Raw genomic sequence first — 21,055 nt, 5'->3', positions numbered from 1 at the left:
GAGGACCTGTGGAACGCCGTGCAGCAAACGGCATGGCTCTCGTGAAGCCCCACTTAACCCTCAAAGGAAAAGCAACCACATAACCGGTAGAAGGATCTGCGATCTGGAATTTATTATTTGTTTTTCCGCACGCAAGGTTTGCGGGCAAAAGAAGTGCCCTTCACCAGAAGGGCGCTTCCTTTGCGAGACGGTTCCTGCGACGCTTAGCCTGCCATTGACGGTCTCTGCGACACGGCGTGAAACTTTGTAACACGGCTCTGGTACATGACGACCGCAGGAGATGCAGACGACGGTGGACGAGGAGGAGTCCAACCTCCAGTACGTGACGAGTACGGGAAAGGAGCTGCTGCGCAAGGAGCCCGAAGCCAGCTGGGCCCGCGAGCTGCGCGAGAAGCTGCATGGCCTGGGCGGCTGCTGGGACGTGGTGTGCACTCTCCTGCGGGAGAGGCTGCAGTTCCTCCGCAAGAACACTGCTCTGCTCAAGCGTTTTCAGGTGGGCCGAGAATAGGTTTAATACATAACATAGCTGGGATCTCGAGCTCCAGCAACCCTGTGCTGCATACTTGTTTATCTTTTGCAAAACAAAAAACATTGTGGTCAGATTGTGCGAGAATTGCATTAGAAACATACTTTTGAGGGTGAAACAGTTGTGCGTCTCTTTGGCATTTTCTAAAGGTACTTCAAATTTGTAGCTTTTTTAGGGCTTCTTCGCACTCTTTCTTTTTTTTGGGGGGGCATACAATGACGTGACGTCGTCAAGGCTACATCCGTGGACTCGAAATCCATAAGAGCCGTCCCCATACATGCTGCGCTTTTAAAAAGACGTTTGTTTCGTTTCCTCATAGCAAAAAATGTGCAGACTGCTGCTCTGCCTCGAGGCAACATTGGGCAATTATTTTGCGTGAAACTGCGGAGCACAGTTGCCTTGAGATTTTTGGCTGGAGAGGAGATAGCTTCTTCTTAGCGACACCATTGGCTCGTCCTCTTAGGCAAGGTGTGCTCGTGTACTGACTTATTAGGATCCTTGTACTAGTTTTGGTGTTTGACCGAATTATTAAAAACTTATCTTTTCCACTTTCCTGTCGTGAGTGGTTGAGTATGTTCAGTCTTGTCAAACTTTGTTCCACTACAGCAGCTAAATGCTGCATGCTAGCTGAGTTTCTTACAAGTAGGCCTAACCAGATGCCTGGAAAACGTCTCAGACTAGTCTCTAGACCGCATCTTATTTCATCACCTCGGTTGCCTCCCGGTGACTGTACTCTTTCGTGTGCTTCTTCTGTCATCATACCCTTGCTGCTCCTTATGCTCTCAGTTCATTTGTGGATAGCTCATGTTTTTGTTGCACGTACTGTCTTTATCTTGTTTGTATTTTGTATCTTGTTTTGATTTTGCCCCTCCCCTCTGTTATGCTTCTGCACCCAAGGGTACTGAAATAAATAAATAAAAAAAAAATTTAGGATTGAGACAACCTGTGGAATTATTTGGCAGATTTTGCAATGTGCCATATTTATTCGAAAAGGGTTGAACTCTTTTTGAACAATGCCTGTGTGCACATTTGTCTGCAATGCTCAAGAATAGCCAATCATTGAGATCTACGGAAGATGCCCAATGAATGATGAGGCACCTATAACGTCGGAACGCAGAAATGAGATCTGTGCGGATCACATTTTTTTTTATTCCGATTGTTATCTCTGATTTTTCCTTCTCCGGCACCTTTCATAAGTCTTAATGATTAGTCTTCGTGGGTTCTGTGGGAGAGGAGACACACAAGTCTGTTCATAAAAAGGGTCAACCTATTTTTAAATAAATACGGTACAGTCAAATCTCGTTAATTCAAACTCTTAATTCAAACTTGCGGATGATTCAAACTAACATGCAGGTCCCATTCTATGCGTCTCTATGGGAGGAAACTCCCGGTAATTCAAACTTTGCTTTATTCAAACAAATTTTCGGTCCCCCTCGAGTTCGAATGAACGAGATTCAACTGTATTTGGTTGCCAATTTGAGGATGCTTCAATGCGTAGACGGCATATGCTGCCTTCCATGTGCTCCTGTGCTGTAACAGAAAACTATAAACTTTTTCCTCAGGACGAACTGGAAGGCGTCCGCTCCTGGATTGGGGACGTCACGACATTCCTGCAGGACGAGGAGGTGGCAGTCGGCGACTTGGAGAAGCTGGAAGCGCAGCTGGAGCAATCGAGTGTTAGTGCCTTTGTTTTCTCTTTGAGGAATATTGCAACCAGATTAACACCGAAATGTTTCAGCCTAAATAGAGTCTGCCATAACCCGTTATAGACCACAAATGGCGATATTGGTTCTTTTACTTACAATGTAAAACTGCATGGGGAAACAAAATAACCAATACTAATATTTTTGCCCTAATATGGCAGCTCGCAAAAGTCGGGAAAGATCAGAATCAAAAACTATGTTGCGAGATAATTTGTTCACAAAGTTCGTACTGGCTATACAACTTCATTGTCGTCTTTAAGGTGCAACATATTTTGTCAATGTTTTTATCTCAAAAAGAGATTGTGTGGCTGTCGTAAACATGCTTTTGGACAGGAAGCACCCAACAACTTGACATAGCGGTTACTTAACTCTGAGACGAGGGTTGGCAATAACAGGTGCGGTTGTTCCGTTTTTGTGCACCATTGGGTTTAGGTTATTAGGAGCTTTTGTTTTAGAAAAGTTTTGGAATAATCTGTCATGAGTGTTCTCTATTCAAATCTGCCACCTTAAGATTTGTTTGATTTCACGTGACTGTTGTTCTTCTAGTGATCAATACATTATTCAATGCTGGTGCTTTGTTGTTCCTCAGGCCCTTGAAGAGGACATTGAAACCCTGCAGCCGAATGTCGACAGTCTAAATGTGGCTGCGGAACGGCTGATTGAGAATGCAGACGGTGAATTCGCAACCATGATGCAGAGGCAGCTTGATCAGCTCAATGACAACTGGAAGCAGGTGAGGCTCCGAGTTCACGCAATGCTATTAAAAGAACCATGAAACAAATCTTTTTTTCACTCTGACTATTGAGTGCTCAGAATAATCACTTCATATTCGTCAAGCTCTAACAGGAATCACTTCGTGTTTACACTGCGAGGTTCTAGGCTGCATGAGGTCACAACAGTGTGCATAGGAAGAACTCTAGGGATCGTGGGACTAGGGAAGTTTATGACTAGGGAAATCTGGAAAAGGGAAGAGGGAAGTACCAGCATGAAGAGTGCAGTGCGTGTGTGTGTGTGGAGAGGTGGGACATACAAGCATGCAAAGGAGTTGTGAGAATAAGGAGTGAAGTAATGCCTAACAACTTTTTTGGAGTGTTATATCTAAACCCAACAACACATGTTGGTTTTTGCTAAAAGTGCAGTTATGACTCTCACACTCCTTTTCCCTCTCACCTTCCCGTCTTTTCCCCGACTGAACCATCTTGGCTTCTAACGAACCTAATGAGGAAAGGATTATTTCTTGGCGACAGATAATGCACATAGTTGTGCTTGTGGGAGGTTGAGCACAGATGGGCTGTAAGCTTCAGTGGTAGCAAAATAGGAAGAAGAAGAATCGCCACAGCCGGTTGTTGCTTTGGAACACGACACATCACAGGTGGGACCTGTTGGCCCTTGCAGTAAGCCATCAAACTCTGCTCCTTACAGATCACGAAGATGACGGAGAGCAAAAATGCAGCCCTCAAGAGAGCCGTTGAGACGAGCAAATCGGCCGCTGAGGGCATTGCTGATCTCTGCAAGTGGCTGAAGGAACTCGAGGCAGAGGTGCCGCCCGAGAGGTCCATCAACACTGCCTCGGAGCTTCAAGTTAAGATCAGGAAGCTACAGGTGAGTCGGTGCTTTCTCTCCACCTAAGGACGTGCAACTCGATGGAGACTTGGCACTAACTCTAGATTACTACAGTTTGTGTGGGACTAATGACATATCTGATCCGAGCTGAGAGAACAAAAATTACAACCTATTATTAAATGTAGTCGTATGTGTTGTGGGTTTTTGTTTTATCTTTGGAAAGTTGTGTGAATGGCTTGGTAGGCTAGCTTATCCTTGGTAGGTCAGTTTACCTGTAGAACGCAGGATTTAGCTGCTGTAGCAGAGCAAAGTTTGACAAGACTGAACATACTCAACCGCTCACGACAGGGAAGTGCAACAAAGAAGCCTCATATGGTAAGCGACTACAACAAATCCTTTATGAAGTTTCTGATTCGACAACTTGAACTCACTCACTGTCGTTGAAGAGATATATTTCTTTAGTTTGCACTCCTTTTTTTACCACAACCAATCACAAAGCTGTTTGAAACTGGTAGAAAGAACTTTAAAGGTATACCTCCTGGAAATTTTTAAGCTAAATGGGCTGTGCAGCAATTTTAACCCATTTGCTTCCGAAGACGGCGATCCGCCGTCCGCGGGAGAAAGGGCCAAAGTGCAATAAGACGGCGAATCGCCGTCCTCCGCAAAATAATTTGTTTCCAAAATATATTGATAGATGGCGACACTTTACAGGCTGTAGGTGTTTTGACTAGTACTTTTGACACCAGATGGTACCACGTACGTGATTATTTTATGAACATTTCGAAGTGAAAAGGAAGAAGTTCGCGGTTCTTTTTCTTTGTATGAAAACATGGCGTCGCGGAAGAGGTGTCGTCTCACCAGCGAGGAAATTCTTGATCTGGTGTTTGAAAGTGATGAGGATGACGACTGCGACGACCCGGAATTCACCATGGACATCGAAAGCAGTGATTCAAACAGTGACAACGACGCTGAGGCTTCGGACTCAGAAAAACCACTTGATTCTTCGGTGCCCGTCACGCCACCACCATCGAAAGCTCCAAGGCTCGACGCCTGGCAATGGGAAAATGACGACAGTGCCGACAAAGTCGCAAAGATCCCATTCGCCGTAACACCAGGTGTAAAGAGAACTATTCAGATAGCTATAGGGGACAGTCCTACAGCCCTCTCAATGTTCAATGCTTTGATAGGCGAAGACTTTTGGCAGATGCTTGCACGTCACACGAATGCCTACGCACTTGAGAAGCAGGCCTCCTCTCCGGACCCTTCGTGGTTTCCCACAACTCCAGGTGAGATGAAGGCATACTTTGCCCTTTGTATTCTCATGAGCCAAGTGAAAAAAAGCAGCATTCAAGCCTACTGGTCTCAGAGAAGCGTCATTAGCACGCCCTTTTTCGCGTCCGTGATGCCCAGGCAGCGGTTTTGGGCGCTCTCACGGTACTTTCACCTGTGTGACAACAGCCTGCCAGTTGATGACGACAAACTTCGAAAGCTGCGTCCAGTCCTGGACTATGTTTTGAAGATTTTTGGCGAATCGTATTCTCCAGGAGAGGGACTGGCGGTAGACGAGAGCCTCATGAAGTTTCGTGGTCGTCTGTCCTACATTTTATCCAGATATAAAATTTTACAAGCTGTGCGAGTCGTCAAGCGGATACTGCCTGAACTTTTCTATTTACACGGGCAAAAGTGAGAGGACCCCGGCAACAGCTGGAATGCTATGCAGCGAGGCTGTTGTAATCGACCTTGTGGGAGACCATCTTGGAAATGGTCACACCATCTATACAGACAACTGGTACTCGTCCCCGCTACTCTTTCTTCATATCAAGGAAGCGGGGTCTAACGCTGTCGGGACAGTTCGGGCGCATCGAAAGAACATGCCGCAGGAGCTGAAAAAAATCAAGCTTCAAAAGGGTGACTGTCGCAGCCTCTTTTCCCGTGCACTGATGGCTGTGACATGGCAGGACAAGAAGCCCGTAGCCTTGCTTTCAACCTCCCATGACGCAACAAACCTGACAGACACAGGAAAACAGAGAAAAGACAACCAGCCAATCCTCAAACCCCAGGTTGTGCTTGATTACAACAGAGGTATGGGAGGCGTCGACCGTGAGGATCAGCACATGGCTTCGTTTCCCATTATGCGGAGATATGCCAAGGGGTACAAAAAGATCTTCTACGTCATGGATGTAGCTGTCTACAACAGCTGTATACTTTGCGGAAAGACCACAGGCAAGAAGTCTAGCTACACGGACTGGAAAGTCGACCTCGCCGAGCAGATCGTGGAGGAGACGGTGTTGCCCGGTTACAAGCGACGGGGAAAGTCATCAGTGAGTGCCTCGCCGATGCGCCTAGAGGGATGCGAATGGGCGCATTTCCCTCGCCAGATCCCAGCCAACGCTACGAAACCAAACCCATCTAGGCGGTGCCACGTCTGCAAGGTCCAGGGCAAAAGAAGTGAGAGCCGCTGGGAGTGCGAAAAATGTGAAGTCGCTCTTCACATGCCCGTGTGCTTTAAGCTATTTCACACTCGAAAGTCTTTTTAAGTGCATTCCGTTTGCCTGTAATTCAGGATTGAAATAAAAAAAAAGTTATATTCCTGTGACGTTTTTTGCGGAATTTATTAAACTTTTTCCTCGGCGCCGCAGAAGGCACGGGCACAGTGAAAACGGGGCGCGGTATACCACGCGGAAAGGGGCCGCATCATAGCGGAAGCGAAGGGGTTAAAGGGCAACTCCGCTCTATTCCGAAAAATTTAGGCTTCCATGTGATTCACATTCACAAAGCACTACTAAACAACTCTACGTCTTCGGATTCGCGAAATGTGAAATATTATTTGTGTAATCCTAATTTAAACATCAGCAGATACCGAAACCGAAACTTCGGTTGCGTCAGGCAACATCGGTCTCGGGTCGTCAGAGTCATGACCACGCTTGTTGAACCACGTGGTCTTGTGACGTTCGGGAGGGAGCGAGAAACAAAACACGCAACGCAAACAGATTTTTTTTTTTTATTGGACGCGGGCAGGTTGCTTTGCGTGTCGTGGACGGTGATGGCCCTGGGGAGAGGGGGAAGGGGAGAAGACGAAAGAGAAGGGGAGCAGAGAAACAGACCGATAAGCGCGCAGGGCAGCGCAAACTAGCGCATCCGCGTTACGGTGATCACGTGGACGCCCGGTCAGCCAACCCTGGAAGGAGAAACTCATGACGTCATCGTTCAATTTCGCTCTGAGAAGTAAAAACAAGCAAAACGTGAGAATGACGTACACATGCCTCTGACGTAGTGGTTCAACGTTGGCCGCTCCAACTCCGTGGCATTGACTGCGCTGATGATTGCGCCTCGCGCCGCACGCTAGAGTTGGCAGATTTCGGTGACTTGGCTCGCTTGAAGGTTTGCTGGCCAGTTTATTAAATATATAAACGGAATTAGATCGTAATATTTGACGTGGGGTCTTCCTATATGATACTGAGGAAGGCTACATAGTTTTCTAAATATCAAAAATGAAGCGGAGTTGCCCTTTAAGGTTGAAAGAATTTACTGTTTGTATTTTTTATATTGCTTATCTTACCACAAGTAAACAAAAACATGTATCCTTCCCCCGAAATACGATTCCGCTGCGTAATCGCAAAGGAAAAAACAAATGATTTGCCAATCTGCAGCCGAGTGTGGTGGTTACACCACACTCGGTGTCTGTGTCACCGAGCACGTGACTCGGAAGCACTTTGTCGCCAATGCATGAGTTGAGAGGCTCCAAAAACTTCAATGTTTGCCATTTTTTTTAAAATAAAAATTAGCGCATAAAAGCAGAAATGTTTTTTTGTTCTTGGATCTAGTCAATGGTTTTCTGTTCTTGGATCTAGAAATGACAGAGGCCAACTCCCCCAATTATTTCTCTTAGATCTAAGCATTCTACAGTAGTGAATGGAGCAATGCACAAACTGAGCATGGCAGTTTTTTTTTTCTTTGCTTTTTTGTTGCTTCCTCTTGAGCTTTCTAGAGAAGCCCAGAGCACGCTTGTTTAATGGAGCAGAGCGCCGTTGTATGTCTTAACACGTGATGTTTTCCCCTTGCCGGGAGTAACATGGAGTGTTCGAGGAAGAGGTTTAACTGGCACTGGGGTCCAATCAGTGAGGAGACAGTGCTGCGTCAGCATTTGGCTGGCAGTCGGCCTGCCGACTTCCGTCCCTGGTTGGTGTCCGGATATGGTTAGGTGCCAGCCATATAACACATTTTGTTTTAAAAGTAGACTACCACTCTGAGGCCTCCCAGAGGTTCCTTTTCAAGCTTTGTATCATACTGTTGCAGCAGGTTTTTCGCTGTTCCTATATGTCTCTGGTAGTTGGGAAACTTTTCGTAATTCTACAGGAGAGCTTTTTGTAGGGACAAATTGAAGCATCAGAGGTGCGGGTTTGACAGTAGGGGGAATTAATTGAATCCAGCGAGGAACTTGCTAGGAGTGCGATAAAGACATCCATACTCACCTCAAAATGTCGCCGAGCCTTCAAGAATGCTTCGTAGCTTTTTCAGCATTTTTGAATGCAGCATTGATAGTTTGCACCTACAGTTCCGTCGCCAGATGCTGGGGTATGAGGACGACGAGGCTTAACAATCGAAGCAAGGTGATACCAAGGGTACGAATTAGTGAGAGTGGAGGACTGGCTCTGTTCTCTATTGCAGCAACCTGGAACTTTAATATTATTGAAATTATTTCTTTTCAGACGTACGTGCAACGTCTGCTCAAACTGTACTTAGTAAATTCTACCTAACAACATATTGACAAGCTCTGCCTTTAAGACTGCTTGGTTTCACAAAATGTTTATTTTATTTTGATTCAATCAGAATATGTTTATTTTTTTGTTTTTATTTAACTGCACCAACACACTCACGTTGAACTAAGAATAATACCTGCAGTGGAAAAATTTCCTAAGGTGGAAAAGGGCTGAGTTTTCAGACCAGGGACAATTAAGGACCATAGCTCTACAGTCAAGACCAGGGGTTCTTAAACTTTTAAATCTTGAGGAACTCTTCTTTGCCTTGACTGACATCCAAGAAGCCCCTCCTGGTCTTGGCATTCATGGAATGATGCAGTGCAGAAGCCTACAGACATTGTAAACAATAAAGCCCATGCTAAAATGTGTTTGGCTCATACAACACGTAAACTACCGCTTTTAAGACACTTTAAATGGCCCGCAAAAATGGGTTTGTCAATGTATCGTGCTTCAATTTACTACAGAGGTGCATGCAAGTAATAAGTGTTTACAGTGAAAAAAAAATAAAAAATCAAGGAATGAATTTATTTTGCTTGAAAGGAAAAATTCAGAAACCTGTTTTGGGCTGCATCGAGGGAGTGGCGGCCGACTCGGGTTCTTTTGAGGGATCATCTGCTATCATAACCCGAACCGGCCGGGGCTCCCTCGGCGCAGCGTACGCCATTTTGTTGGCAGCACTTCTCGCTACACATAGGCATAAATTGCCCAGAACAGTTTTTTGTGTTTTTTCTTTTGAACGAGGTTAGTTCACTCCTTGATTTTTTCCCTGTACACTTCCACCACCTACTCGCACCTCTGTAGTATATCGAAGCGCAATACGTTGAGAATCCGATTTTTGCGGGTCGTCTAAAGTGCCTTAAAAGCGTTAGCTGACATGCTGTAGTTATGCGTTAATCAGTGGCCCAGATCTGCTAATATAGTGCTTAAAGTGGAAAAATGCTTATTAGGGGCAGGTCGGGCTATAAAATTTGAATGCTTGGGGAATCCGTGAGGATGTGCTCTGCGCAACTCATGGGTCCCAAGGAGCTCAGTTCGAGAACCCGTGGTCTAGACCCCAATGAGAATGAGGGATTGGCATCAGCTATGTATTTTAAGGCTGGGGACACGCATTAATCATACTGTTTCTCTGCAGGTTTGCAAGGACAAACTAGATTCCAAGCTTCCAGAATACAACAGACTCAGGGAGTCCTGCTCCAAGCTGGTGCAAAGTGGCAAGCCCAGAAGCTCGGAAGACGCACGCCGAGACGCGGCGTCTTTGACAAAGCTGTGGGAAAAGGTCTCGGACTACGTCACAGCACGCCACCAGTCTCTCAAACAAGCCGGCACCAACTATGCCGAGTTTCGAAGTAAGAACTTTTCTTTTTGTCGTAGGAAGGTTTTCTAAGAGTTTCTCCGCTTTTTTACTTCACACACACAATTTTTGCTTCATACACAGCACACCATGTGTGCTGGTATGGCAGTGAGAGTTTCTTGAAGCAACCCCAAACATATAAATTTTGCAAAGCAATACACCCCACAGCAGTGACTAGTGTGTCACTGTTGTGGGGCCACTGTATTGACTGGTTGTGCAAAAATTAGTATTTTCGAATAGTAGTTTAGGTAGACTAATATGCTGTTCGATATTTGGTACAAGAAGAACTATAGGATGCATACTTTTTTAAGTGTTGATCATGGCGGGTTAGCTTTGTTTAATGCAGTTCTTATGCTATAGTTCCCACTACGGACGCAACGAGCCGCACGCAAACCTAAGCGCAACAAGCGGAATGAGTTTGTTCAGACCACGATTGATTGTAATCTGAACGTAATTGTTCCGCTTCTTGCCCTTACATTTGTATTTGTTATGAATGATTGGCACATTGCATCCTTAGTGTGAACATAGCATTACTGAGCACAAGTGCGCTGAAGAGAAGCAACCTCTACGGAAGCGAGCTCTGCGGGTGTTGCTTCTCCGCAGTGCACCAGTACTCGGTAAGAAGCGTGCTCTATTAGGCTAGCCCACCACAATTAACATTTTGAAAAGTATGAATATTGCAGTCATGTGCATAGGAGAAAAGCACACTTTCCAAGTAAGATGGTGCATGCGTGCTCCTGGTGTATGTATTTAAAAGAAATGGAAACTTTGTAAATGTTGATACCTGCGCTGCAGTAAAATTTTTAAAATTTAACTGGGGCCATTATGCAAGAGTAAATTGACCAGATGTCCCGATTTAAGCGGGGCAGGTCCCGTTTTTCCGGCTGTGGTCCCGCTGTCCTGCCAAGCGTGCTTATGGGACAGTGTTTTGTCCTGCTTCGGCACTCCTGAACAGTGAATAGGTAAAAGACCTGGTTAAACGAAAGGGTCACACCAGTGACAGGGGCAAGACTCTGACTGACTGACTGGGTGCTTTCTCTTATCAACAAACAAGATATGCTCTGCAGAGAAGATGCAGATGCTGAAGCTTAATTTGCGTTTGACATGTGAACAGTATTATGGAAATAATATCTACAAAAATAAATACATTATTACTAAAGAAATAATCCAACCAAATGTATTAGATATGCATGCCAAACAATATTCTAATTGGGAAAAAAAAGAAATGCACATAGTGTGTACAAAATAATAAAAAAAAATGTGATAGGTTACTAAAATTTAAAGTTTTCGAGTCTCACAGCACAGTACTTTATGCAAAAATATATGTTAGACAGAGATGCCCTGACAACCTAACTGCATTCATAATTTGTGAGTTTTTAAAAAAATTCCAGGTTGAAACAAGAATTTTTGCATAACGCAAGGTTTATAATTCCTGACTTAGGAAATTGGAAACAGTGTGCGAAAAGACGAAGACAATGAGAGAAGAGCACAGGACAAGTGCTGTTTCCAATTTCCTAAGTCATGAACCAACTCGCTTGCATCGCCACCTTAATACAGTTTATAATTCCTCTTGATTAGGTATAGCATGACATCTCTATAGGTTTACTAGTTTTATGTCACACCTTCCATTTACTTGCCATCCCGTTGTAGACATAGTACTTTTTTGAGGCCAGTCCATTAATATATTTAGATTAAAATTACCTTAAAAATGGACAAGTGGAAGCTTGGGAATAACCTTCATAAGTTCAGCTAGGTTTTCATTTAAGCATTGTGCAAAGTGAAAGGCTTATGGAATTATTCACTGTTTAATGAAAAAACAGTTGGCCGAAACCGCTATTCATTTCGAATTCGCTTCGAACACAAAATCCACTACTTGCACATGCCTAGCATTTAAATCAAATCATTTTTATTTTTCATCATTGAGGTATACTGTTAGACACTGTTAACGCAAACAGGACCTCGGCACATTTTCGCATTCAGTTCAGACGTGTTAATGACTAACACCAAATGTGGCCACTTATGTTGTCCCAAATGAGTATATTCCACCACGGTGGCAATTTTAATGATTAACTTTTCAGTTTTTATCAAAATAATATGTCATCCTAAGGACAGGAGAGAGGGATTGACCAGCGTCACTACGGGTAGCGATTTTGTGGCAATCTTTGCAATTTTGTATGTGTAAGTAGCCAGATTGAGTGGTAAACTTTAGGTGGAACAAACTTGTAATATGGCCACCTTGAAGTTACCTAACATACGCTATAGTTGCAGTAATTAAAAAGTTTATTAAGGGGGGTCTCCACCTTAAATTTGAAATTTTTTAGAACAAAAAAGACTTTATATTTATTTATTGGGGTTCGACAACTAATAATAATAGTACACACTCCTGCAAATATTTATTGCAATATCTGAAATATTTATGAAGCAATAAAACCTTTTCGATAAGCCGACGATGCAAAATCATGTTTTGGAAATGTGAAACTTTTATGTTTCCTATTTTCTAACAGCTGTAGCTCCGCACCGGTATGCCCTAGAATGATGATCATACTCTTGTTCGAAAGAGAATTTGTTCACAATTTCAGTACATTAAACATATTTGTACGAGAATAAACACTATTCGGACAAGAACACCATAAAAGTCCTGCTTTCCCGTGGAAGAGGCTATGCACGTGGCCAAGAATCGAAAGGCCCGCCGTGATTGAACAGAAAACTAACTAAAACCGACATTCGTTTATAGAAAGTCATGCGGGTTTGTTTGCTTTGTATTTCGACAATGCTTTCCCTGCCCCTAATTGCTGATGCTCATTCGTGCATTGCAAGCATATCCAATTCCTCACTCGTTTCATAATCAATGTCCACATGTCGACAACAAAATGACAGTTGAAGAAAGCGTTTTAAGCTTGGACTCACTCAGCGAGGCCATCCAGGAGATTAGGTGTAAGGAGAAGGCACAACTTATGCTCTTGGTGCCTTTTAGTTGCCACTACCACCTGTAAAATCAAATGTAGTGGTGTGGAAACTTCAAATAGCTTTATCTTTGTTTCACTTTTTTGCAGCAACTTTCATTTCAGGAAACCTATCATTTCAATGAATTGCAGAATTCATTCTTTGCTGTGGATGTTTCTGAAGTGAAATTTACTGAGGAATGTGACTAGATATTTTGTTTTTCTATTTGAATAAAGTTTTTATTGCCAAAAAGTTGGGTTTTGATGAGGAGAAAATGCCCCATTATGTGGAATGCTTTTCAAATTGTCATTTTGCATAGAAAAAGCGCAGATTTCAGGGTTAAAGATAGAAAGCCGTGCCCCCAATATGTTCTAGCTATGGCTGAAGCTTAGAAATGCTCAATATTCTGCAGCACATTTATAATGATAATTTTCTTGCCAAGTGAGGCGACTTACATCAATAGGTGTGTACCTCCACCTGTAGCTTATTGGAAAATTGTCCTATGGAAATGAAACGTCATAAAGTGCATTTGGGCAACGAGATGAATAGACCCTTTAAATTTCATCAATATTGGTTGACTGGTTTAGAAGTCAACAGTTGAATGTGGTGTGACCCCTTAACGAATTTTAGTTAATTTAGAAAATTGACGACTACGACTTTTCTTGCACTTTGAAAGACTTGGAGCATAACCTAGGTGCAAAAATGGATTTTGCATGTCTCATGGTTATTTTTTCTTCTGAATTTGGAATACTTCATTTTTAATTGCAAGTATATGTACCACGTCTGCACGGTTCTAACACACCTTCAATTCTAACACCTCAGGCAGATTTAGCTCCCAGATATTCAAAAAGTAAATTGCTGCTGAATCTGCTGCGTAGGTAAAACAATGGAGGTTGAACAGATATTTCATTGAGCAGATTTTATGAAGCACACGCCAATAGAGAAATGAATTCTGCGCACTAGTCGCCGTTGTCGGAGTCCGACGATGGTCCCTTGCTGTCCACAGAACTAATCCTTGCTTTCGTTTAAAGCGTCTTAGGTTCCGCACTTTTTGCCCTTCTATGTGCGTAACCGTCACCTCTGGGAGGGTCTTCCACACAACTTTGCGAGATCGTCATGTTGCTGGGATTGCGAGGCCACGCAGTACTGCTTCATTGTTATCTTTGTCCGCCAGCGTGATGGCCTTTTGTTTAAATAAAGCCTCCTAGTGGAATTTCTTCTGTTTTTCTATCATAAAATGGCAGACACAGGTCCTTAGACGCGAGAGAATGTGCGTGATACAGATACTAAAATGGCAAAAGATGGATAGATGGATGGATGCTAATGTCTGTACCCTTTATATCGGGTGGTAGCTTGCGCCACATAGCCTAGAAATTAGGAACCAAAAGTATGATTCTCTTTTTCTCCATTTTGTTAACCCTTTGCAATTTCATAACTATCACCAAGCAGTGTGGGATATCACCAGGATGACCTTTGGAGGATCGGGTAAAAAAAAAAAAAGAAACTTCACCCACCATCTGTTCCCTCCGGTGAGGGGGCCAGAGGCGTGGGAATGTAAACAAACTGTCACGATGGCGATGGGGCTAGCCACCTTTTACCGAGTGTTGCATTTTTTTTTTGTTTCGGTTTTTGGGCCCAATTGTAACACACTTGTATTTTTGGGCACCGATTTTGGCGAAAAAAGTGCACGTTAGAATCGTACAAACACAGTAGAGCTCTGCACAAGGCCGGGCCGACCCGAAAGCCCAACCTCAGCCCGGCCTGCGGGTTGAGCCCGGGCCGGCTAGCACAGGTTGTTTCCTGGCCCGGGCCTGGCCGGATTGTTTTTGGGCCCTGGCTTGGCTCGGGCCAGGAAACACGCAAATACTGAAAATTTTTAATTCATTGTGACTTTACTTAATACTGGATTGCACAGAATCTGTGACTTCTATATGTCCTATAATGTCTCGAAACTTTTCTTCATCTTTTGAAGGAGTGCCATTAAGATCTCCATGTTGACATTCACATTTTTATGCCAACACATAATGTCTTGACAGCATCTTTCATGCCAATTAGGCTAAACGAATCAAGTGCACCAACACCTCCAAATGGCAGCTTTAAATTTAAGAGATGAGGCACACTTTGGCCTTTTACCAGGCTGGGCGTGGGCTGGGTCTGATCAGGTAGGCATCCCATCGGTCCGGGTCCGGTATGGGCCTATTAGGTAGGCATCCCATCGGTCCGGGTTCGGGTCGGGTAAGACTAGGAGTCAGTTGGCCCGGGCCGGGCCGGGCCTCAAAAAGTAGGCCTGTGCAGTGCATAATACACATTATTATATGCAAACTTTTAAGTTTTATAGCTTGTCATCTGATACAATATTTTATTTTGATGTAGAGTTTTGATTTTTCTAAAATATGTGCAATTTGCTTCTTCAACACATACTCTTACCTTAAAAGATAATGCCTCATACCTAATGACAGATCACAACCTTTCCTTTCCCTCAGATATTCTCATGATGGAGAATGACTGGTTGGACAGACTGGAAAAGAAGCTCAAGCGTTCTCCAGAGTCTGCTGCCGACGCAGAGGAAATTTCCGAGAACCTAGACGTGAGTTTGCTTTTCCTTTGCGTCCTTTGACGACACTTATCGCTGGCTTGCGCATCTTCTTTGAAAAAAAAGCATGCGTCGCTTCCTCTAATCGTCGTTCCACTTATCAACCGTCTGATTTTTACGTGTTTTAGGATCTAGAGAACTTTCTGCGAAATCACCCCGACGACAGGATTTCCAAAATCCAGCAGCTCTGCAAAGACCTCGCGGAGAAGAATATCTTGGTCGGACTCGTAGAACACGAGGCAGAGTCCGTCGTGAAGAGGTGGCGAGAACTCGTCCAGAAGGTACGAGCACCAACGGACACGATAACACACCAACGGGAAAGCATATCAGTCTTAGAAGGACCATGAAACAAAAACTTCTCTCCCATGTGTGGCTTTCGTGGGGTAGACAGTGGCTTCCCCGTGTGACTATTCAGTGGACCGAAGCAGTTTTTATACTACTCTGTTCACCCCTAAGCTGACAGTGTGGTGGAAGCTGCTTGCTCATTGGGCCAGTCAATTGTCCATATTTCACCGCATAATCAAGCTCCCCCCCATTACCATGCGGAGAAAGCGGAGCCGGGTAGTGTTGTGCAAATATTCGCATATTCGAATATCAGTTTCAAATATGTTATTCGATATTCGCTTCGAGATGAACTGCCATATTCCTGCTTTTCGAAGTGCTGATTGCAGCGGGTTAGGCCCGTTGAGTGTGCTTCCCACTGAGAATCTGTGCACTGCGGGGAAGCTATACCCACGAAGCTTGCAGGTTTTGTGGGTATTGCTTCCCCGCAGTGCACAGGTGCACGGTGGGAAACGCACTCACCGGGGTTAACCCGACGCGATTATGTAGAAGAACATGAGGGCAGCGATGTCTTGACAACCCGCGCTCATCATCCATGCTCCTTTTTTTTTTGGTCAGATTTCAAATTAAAGAAAGAGTATTTGCATTTAGCAAGCAGATTTAGAAATCCCATCGATTAGGATAGCTGTGACAAATCTGTTGCTGCATGTCATAGTTCAGAAGTATAGTTATATTAAAATTAATTCAGCTTAGAAGTGGACAAGTGGAAGATAGGGAACAACTTTCACGAGTTCAGCTGAATTATTGTTTAAGCATGGTGCATGGTAGTGAAGGGCTTGGAGAAACTATTCAATATTTGATTTGAAAATATTCGGTCCAAACAACTAGGTATTTGCTTTGAATTTGCTCCGAACTCAGAATCCACTATTCGCACATGCCTAGGGTCAAATGACGAAAAGGAGGCAGTTCAACAGTCGCCGCACTGTCAGCTTAAAAGTAAACAAAATCTGTATCCTTTTTTTTTCTTTTTCTATCTTGTTATTTTTTAAGGTTAGTATCTTTCGACCTCTGGCAAGCTCGACTAGGCTGATCCTTCATGATTAAGCGATCATTCTTTTCATGTTAGCTTTTTTTAAGGGTGGGACCATCTAATTGGGGGTAGGAAAGCGGTATTTAGGGAGGATGTAAAATTTTTATCCCAAACACTATTTAGCTGCAGCAGAGAAAATATTTTCATAGTGCCCTTAATTTGGATTTTCGTAAAAAACAGGGCTGACGCCTTAAGAGTTTGATATTTTTTTTTGTGATTTTTGGTGGGTACAAAAGGCCCCCCATCCCAAGAAAATATTTATAGATTTTTTTTATCTGATTACAATGGTGTTAATAAGTTGGAAAGGAAAGAGAAAAGAATACAGTACGAAATTTAGTTTTACCCATGATTTTTCTGTAACCTTTGGATCATAGTATATTTAATGAAAAAGATTCCATGGGTTAAAAATTTATTATTTTCTTAAGTTAAATACTGGTATAACTTCAGTGGAAAGTGCTACTGATCTCTCAGTGGTACCAGTTGAAACCTCAGTGCAAAGTAGGACAAAGAGAAAATAAATTAGACAGTAGAATTTCTCTAAGTGGTTCTCTGATAATGGGACTTTGTAAAGTGCATGTTTCATTCCTCGTGTTTTCAGAGTGGTCTTTGCATCTTCCATTAACTGAAATGCCCGCCAGGCATAGCATATTTTTTTCGTCCCTCAAAGTTTCCTAACAATATTCTACTCTAAACGACAATTTAATAGTGTGCTGCTTGAGAATCAGACTTGAACTGTACCACCGTTATTTCCATCAACCAGTTGCCATTACAGTGAACCATTACGAGTTTCCGAATATTAGCTCGGCTGTTATGATCTGCAGGGGCACGAGCGGCAGCAGGTATTGGAAGACAGCATCGTGCAGTATCAGAAGTCTGAGCGCCAGATTCTGAACGTCCAGAACTGGATGGTGCACATGGAACACGCCCTGCAGAACCGGCTCGACAACGACATCAGCGCTCAAGATGTCCCGGAAGAGCTGGCTGTAAGCTGGGGGACGACTTGCTCCTTCCTCTTGACACGTACGGTTTGGAAGTTTCTGAGACCCAACTACTGTTGCAGCAATTCAAGCAGGAGTTTGGCGAGAAGGAGAAGCAAATGCAGAGCCTGAGCGACCAAGTTGAGGCCTACCGTGCGCAGAACAGGGTGGAGGCTGCCCTGCGACTGGACGAGCAACTTCAGCTGATGAAGGTGATGCTGAACAGCTTTGTTCCTCGGTAGGGCTGTCTCATCTTCTGGGTCTGTTGAAAGTGGTGTGACATTCTCATGACGTGTATGGCCTTTCTCGCCTTTGAACATGCTTTTGTTTGTCCAAGTGGACTGTTGGAACAGGATAAGTTCAGGGGAACCTGGTTGTGATGTGCTGAACTGAGTCGTGACCAGGCTCATTGGAACAACTTAGATTCAGAGGAGCCTGGTTATGACCTGCTGAACAGGAACCAGGATAATGGGGTCATGCTGCTGAATGCAGAGGCACGAATAATATAAACAAAACAAAAAAATCTATCTGTGGCTGCAAATGTAACTGAGTGCATTTTTCTATTGGTGCTATACCTATGCTAACACTTTTTGATTTTGAAAAATGTTTTCATTATAGTTGCGGGGTTGCTTCAATTTTCTTTGTTAAAAGCAGGCTCAGTTCATACTATTGAAAGTATGCAACACAGAGCATAAAACGAAAATCAGTTGGTTCTGTCTAGTATATTTTGACATCCCCACATTCCCTACAACGTAAGCTCGATGCAATGTAAGCTTTAAACGTTTGCACTGGATGCCTGCTCAGTGTTCTGGACAGATAACATTACATACAAAGTCTAATCTTAAAAGATGTGCTTCTCGACTTCTGGCGATGCGAAACACACATCGATGTGGCCAACTTTGCTTGCTCGTGGCACATGCAGACAAAGTTTGAGGACATTTCGAGCAAGCTGAAGAGGTTCCAGCGGCCCAACGATTTCGAACCCAAGATGGGACGGATCAGCAAAATGCTGACGGAAGTGGAGCAAGGCATGAGGCAGCTGGAGCTCAACTCGGAGAGCCCAGACATCATTCAGGATCAGCTTGTGCAGTGCATGGTGAGAGCAGCCTTTTTGGAGTTGTAAAATAAATAGGATAATTTATGGATGCTGGTGTGCTGAACGATCCTTACCTTCAGGTTCAGTTGCTTATTCCTTACTTCAGCCTCATAGGTTTTAGTACTGAAAAAATGTTGGCCAGCTTTTTCTCCAAGGAAAGTCCAGCAGAGGCACAAGAGTGAAAGAAACTGGTAGGGGACACTCTAAAAGAAAGCAATGGACTAGGGGAGAATAGCGACTGACATTTCGCGAAGGGACTTTGTGAAGCAAAACTTCTAGCAATACATTGAATAGTATGACTATGATTGTGTTTAAAGGGGCACTGACACTTCAAAATCATATTTTGTTTTATTATCCCGAACGATTGAAAACGATGCCGGAACATTACCCTCCAAATTCGAAACTTGGGAATTCAGTGTTTCTGAATTAAAAAAACAATTTCCAAATGCCGAATTCGAAGTTCCCGCGTGATCCGCGCCACTACAGTGAGTCAAATTTTGCGGTCTCCTGCGGCTCGACTTTCTTTGGGACCTCCGTTGCCACTGCGAGGAGGTTACCAGGCGGGATAGAAGGGCGCCGGCACGGGAAAAAAACGGTTTCTTCCCCGAATCGCCGGTAAGCCTCTGCTCGAGCGCCGCCAAGTTTTTCGAGGGAGGATACAAATCCAGGAAGCGACATCACACCGAAATTTGATTTTTGCTATTTGAAAAAAAGGGGTCGTAGTGCGTTTGCAATTGCGTTAAAAAACATGTTTTACGATTGCCGTTATTAAATGTTACAGAAATGTCGCCTACAAAGCTTCTAAATTTCCTGATTTTTGACGTCACCGATCAAACGAAGCAAGGAGGTGAGCACGGGAAATATAAATGCCAAAAATAAAAAGGCGCGCGGGCGCTTGGGGAAATCTTTTTTCACAATGTTTTTTTTTTGCGTGTCTATGACTAACTTTCATCGTTTTAGACAATAAAAAATAATACAACCTTTGGGGTGTCAGTGCCCCTTTAAAGACCGAAGTTAAGGACATTCCCAAACCCACCATTTTTGTGCTTTTTATATGAAACTTCTCCCCTATAATTGCTGCACCCCTCAAAAATAGCTTTGGTTTGTGTTTGTAAAGTTGCATTAGTTGTGGAGGTAAATAGGGTGCATTGTTCTTTCAAGATTGTACTACACTCCACCACATTTATATAGCTTTTTATTTATACTTTTTTGTGTTGACAGGTAGGTCTGGTTGATTTCATCAATGTAAAACTGAGGCTTCACTTCCTGGAGAATAAAAATAATCGTAAATCTGTGCAACTACAACATGCCTGTCTCCTCAACATTTGTCTTTGCTTCTCTGCAGCACTTCTACAAGCTCCTGAGTGAGGTGAAAGGGGAAGTGGAGCAAATAATCCGCCAGGGGCGCCAGCTAGCCGAAAGCGGGGATGGCGATCGCCCTCGTGACCTCAATCTGAAGTTGGACAGCCTCAAGAGCCACTACAATCAGCTGGGAGCCAAGGCATGAGAAGGCGTTTACTGTGCTATGGTCTGTTACAGCATGAGATCTCCAGCAGAAGCCCCACTTCCAGCTCACACTTGTTGCCTTTTGTCGTATTTAAGTACGTCTGCACCGCAGTGTTACTGAAGGTGGAAAACCTGCACTGGTGTTGGGGCTTCTTCTGCAGGCCCTATTTTGCAACAATAATATAGTCCTTTTCCTACTCGGTCAGTATAAAACTTTTTTTGTTTGTTTGTTTGTAATAGTACTTGTTGCAGAGATAATCTATAACATGTTACTATATATAACTTTTCATGACGCATGTTAGTAAAAGTGCAACTTAGGTTTTTAATTTACTAACGTCTTTTTGCTTTTGTTCAGTTTTCACAGCGGAGCTGTTAAGTGCTAGGTTCTCCAGGATCGTGTCCGGTATGTCGACACAAACCTACCTGGACAGCTACCACCATCTATAGGCGACGGCGGCAAGCACACAACCAGTATGGTTACCGCCGTCGCTCGTAGATGGCGCCAACCTTTCCAGCTATAATAGAAGAATGGATAGTTAGGTGCGTTGGTGGGAATTCATCGTAGGAAACGGCGCGAAAAACAGACGGCAACGAAGAAGAAGCACACAGTGTATCAAGTACAGCTCCGCTGGTCTTCCTTCTTCATGAGAGTGGAAAGGCTGAAC

The 21,055-nt window shown here is 43.8% G+C and overlaps 1 protein-coding gene across 1 annotated transcript in view; it reads left to right on the top strand.

The window, feature by feature from the left end:
* LOC8023908 (dystrophin) overlaps positions 1-21,055 on the top strand; it is a 502,903-nt gene that overhangs the window by 89,579 nt on the left and 392,269 nt on the right. The window contains 11 exon segments of the mRNA XM_040499676.2: positions 278-493; positions 2,089-2,202; positions 2,819-2,962; positions 3,652-3,831; positions 9,685-9,898; positions 15,330-15,433; positions 15,568-15,720; positions 17,633-17,794; positions 17,872-18,000; positions 18,711-18,884; positions 20,230-20,385. Coding sequence (XP_040355610.2) covers positions 278-493; positions 2,089-2,202; positions 2,819-2,962; positions 3,652-3,831; positions 9,685-9,898; positions 15,330-15,433; positions 15,568-15,720; positions 17,633-17,794; positions 17,872-18,000; positions 18,711-18,884; positions 20,230-20,385 — 1,746 coding nt within the window.

Source organism: Ixodes scapularis, unplaced genomic scaffold, assembly GCF_016920785.2.
Source record: "Ixodes scapularis isolate PalLabHiFi unplaced genomic scaffold, ASM1692078v2 PGA_scaffold2__306_contigs__length_199485367, whole genome shotgun sequence".
NCBI classification, from domain to species: domain Eukaryota; kingdom Metazoa; phylum Arthropoda; class Arachnida; order Ixodida; family Ixodidae; genus Ixodes; species Ixodes scapularis.
Note: the sequence above shows the minus strand (reverse complement) of the source record. Positions and strands in the feature narration are given on the sequence as shown.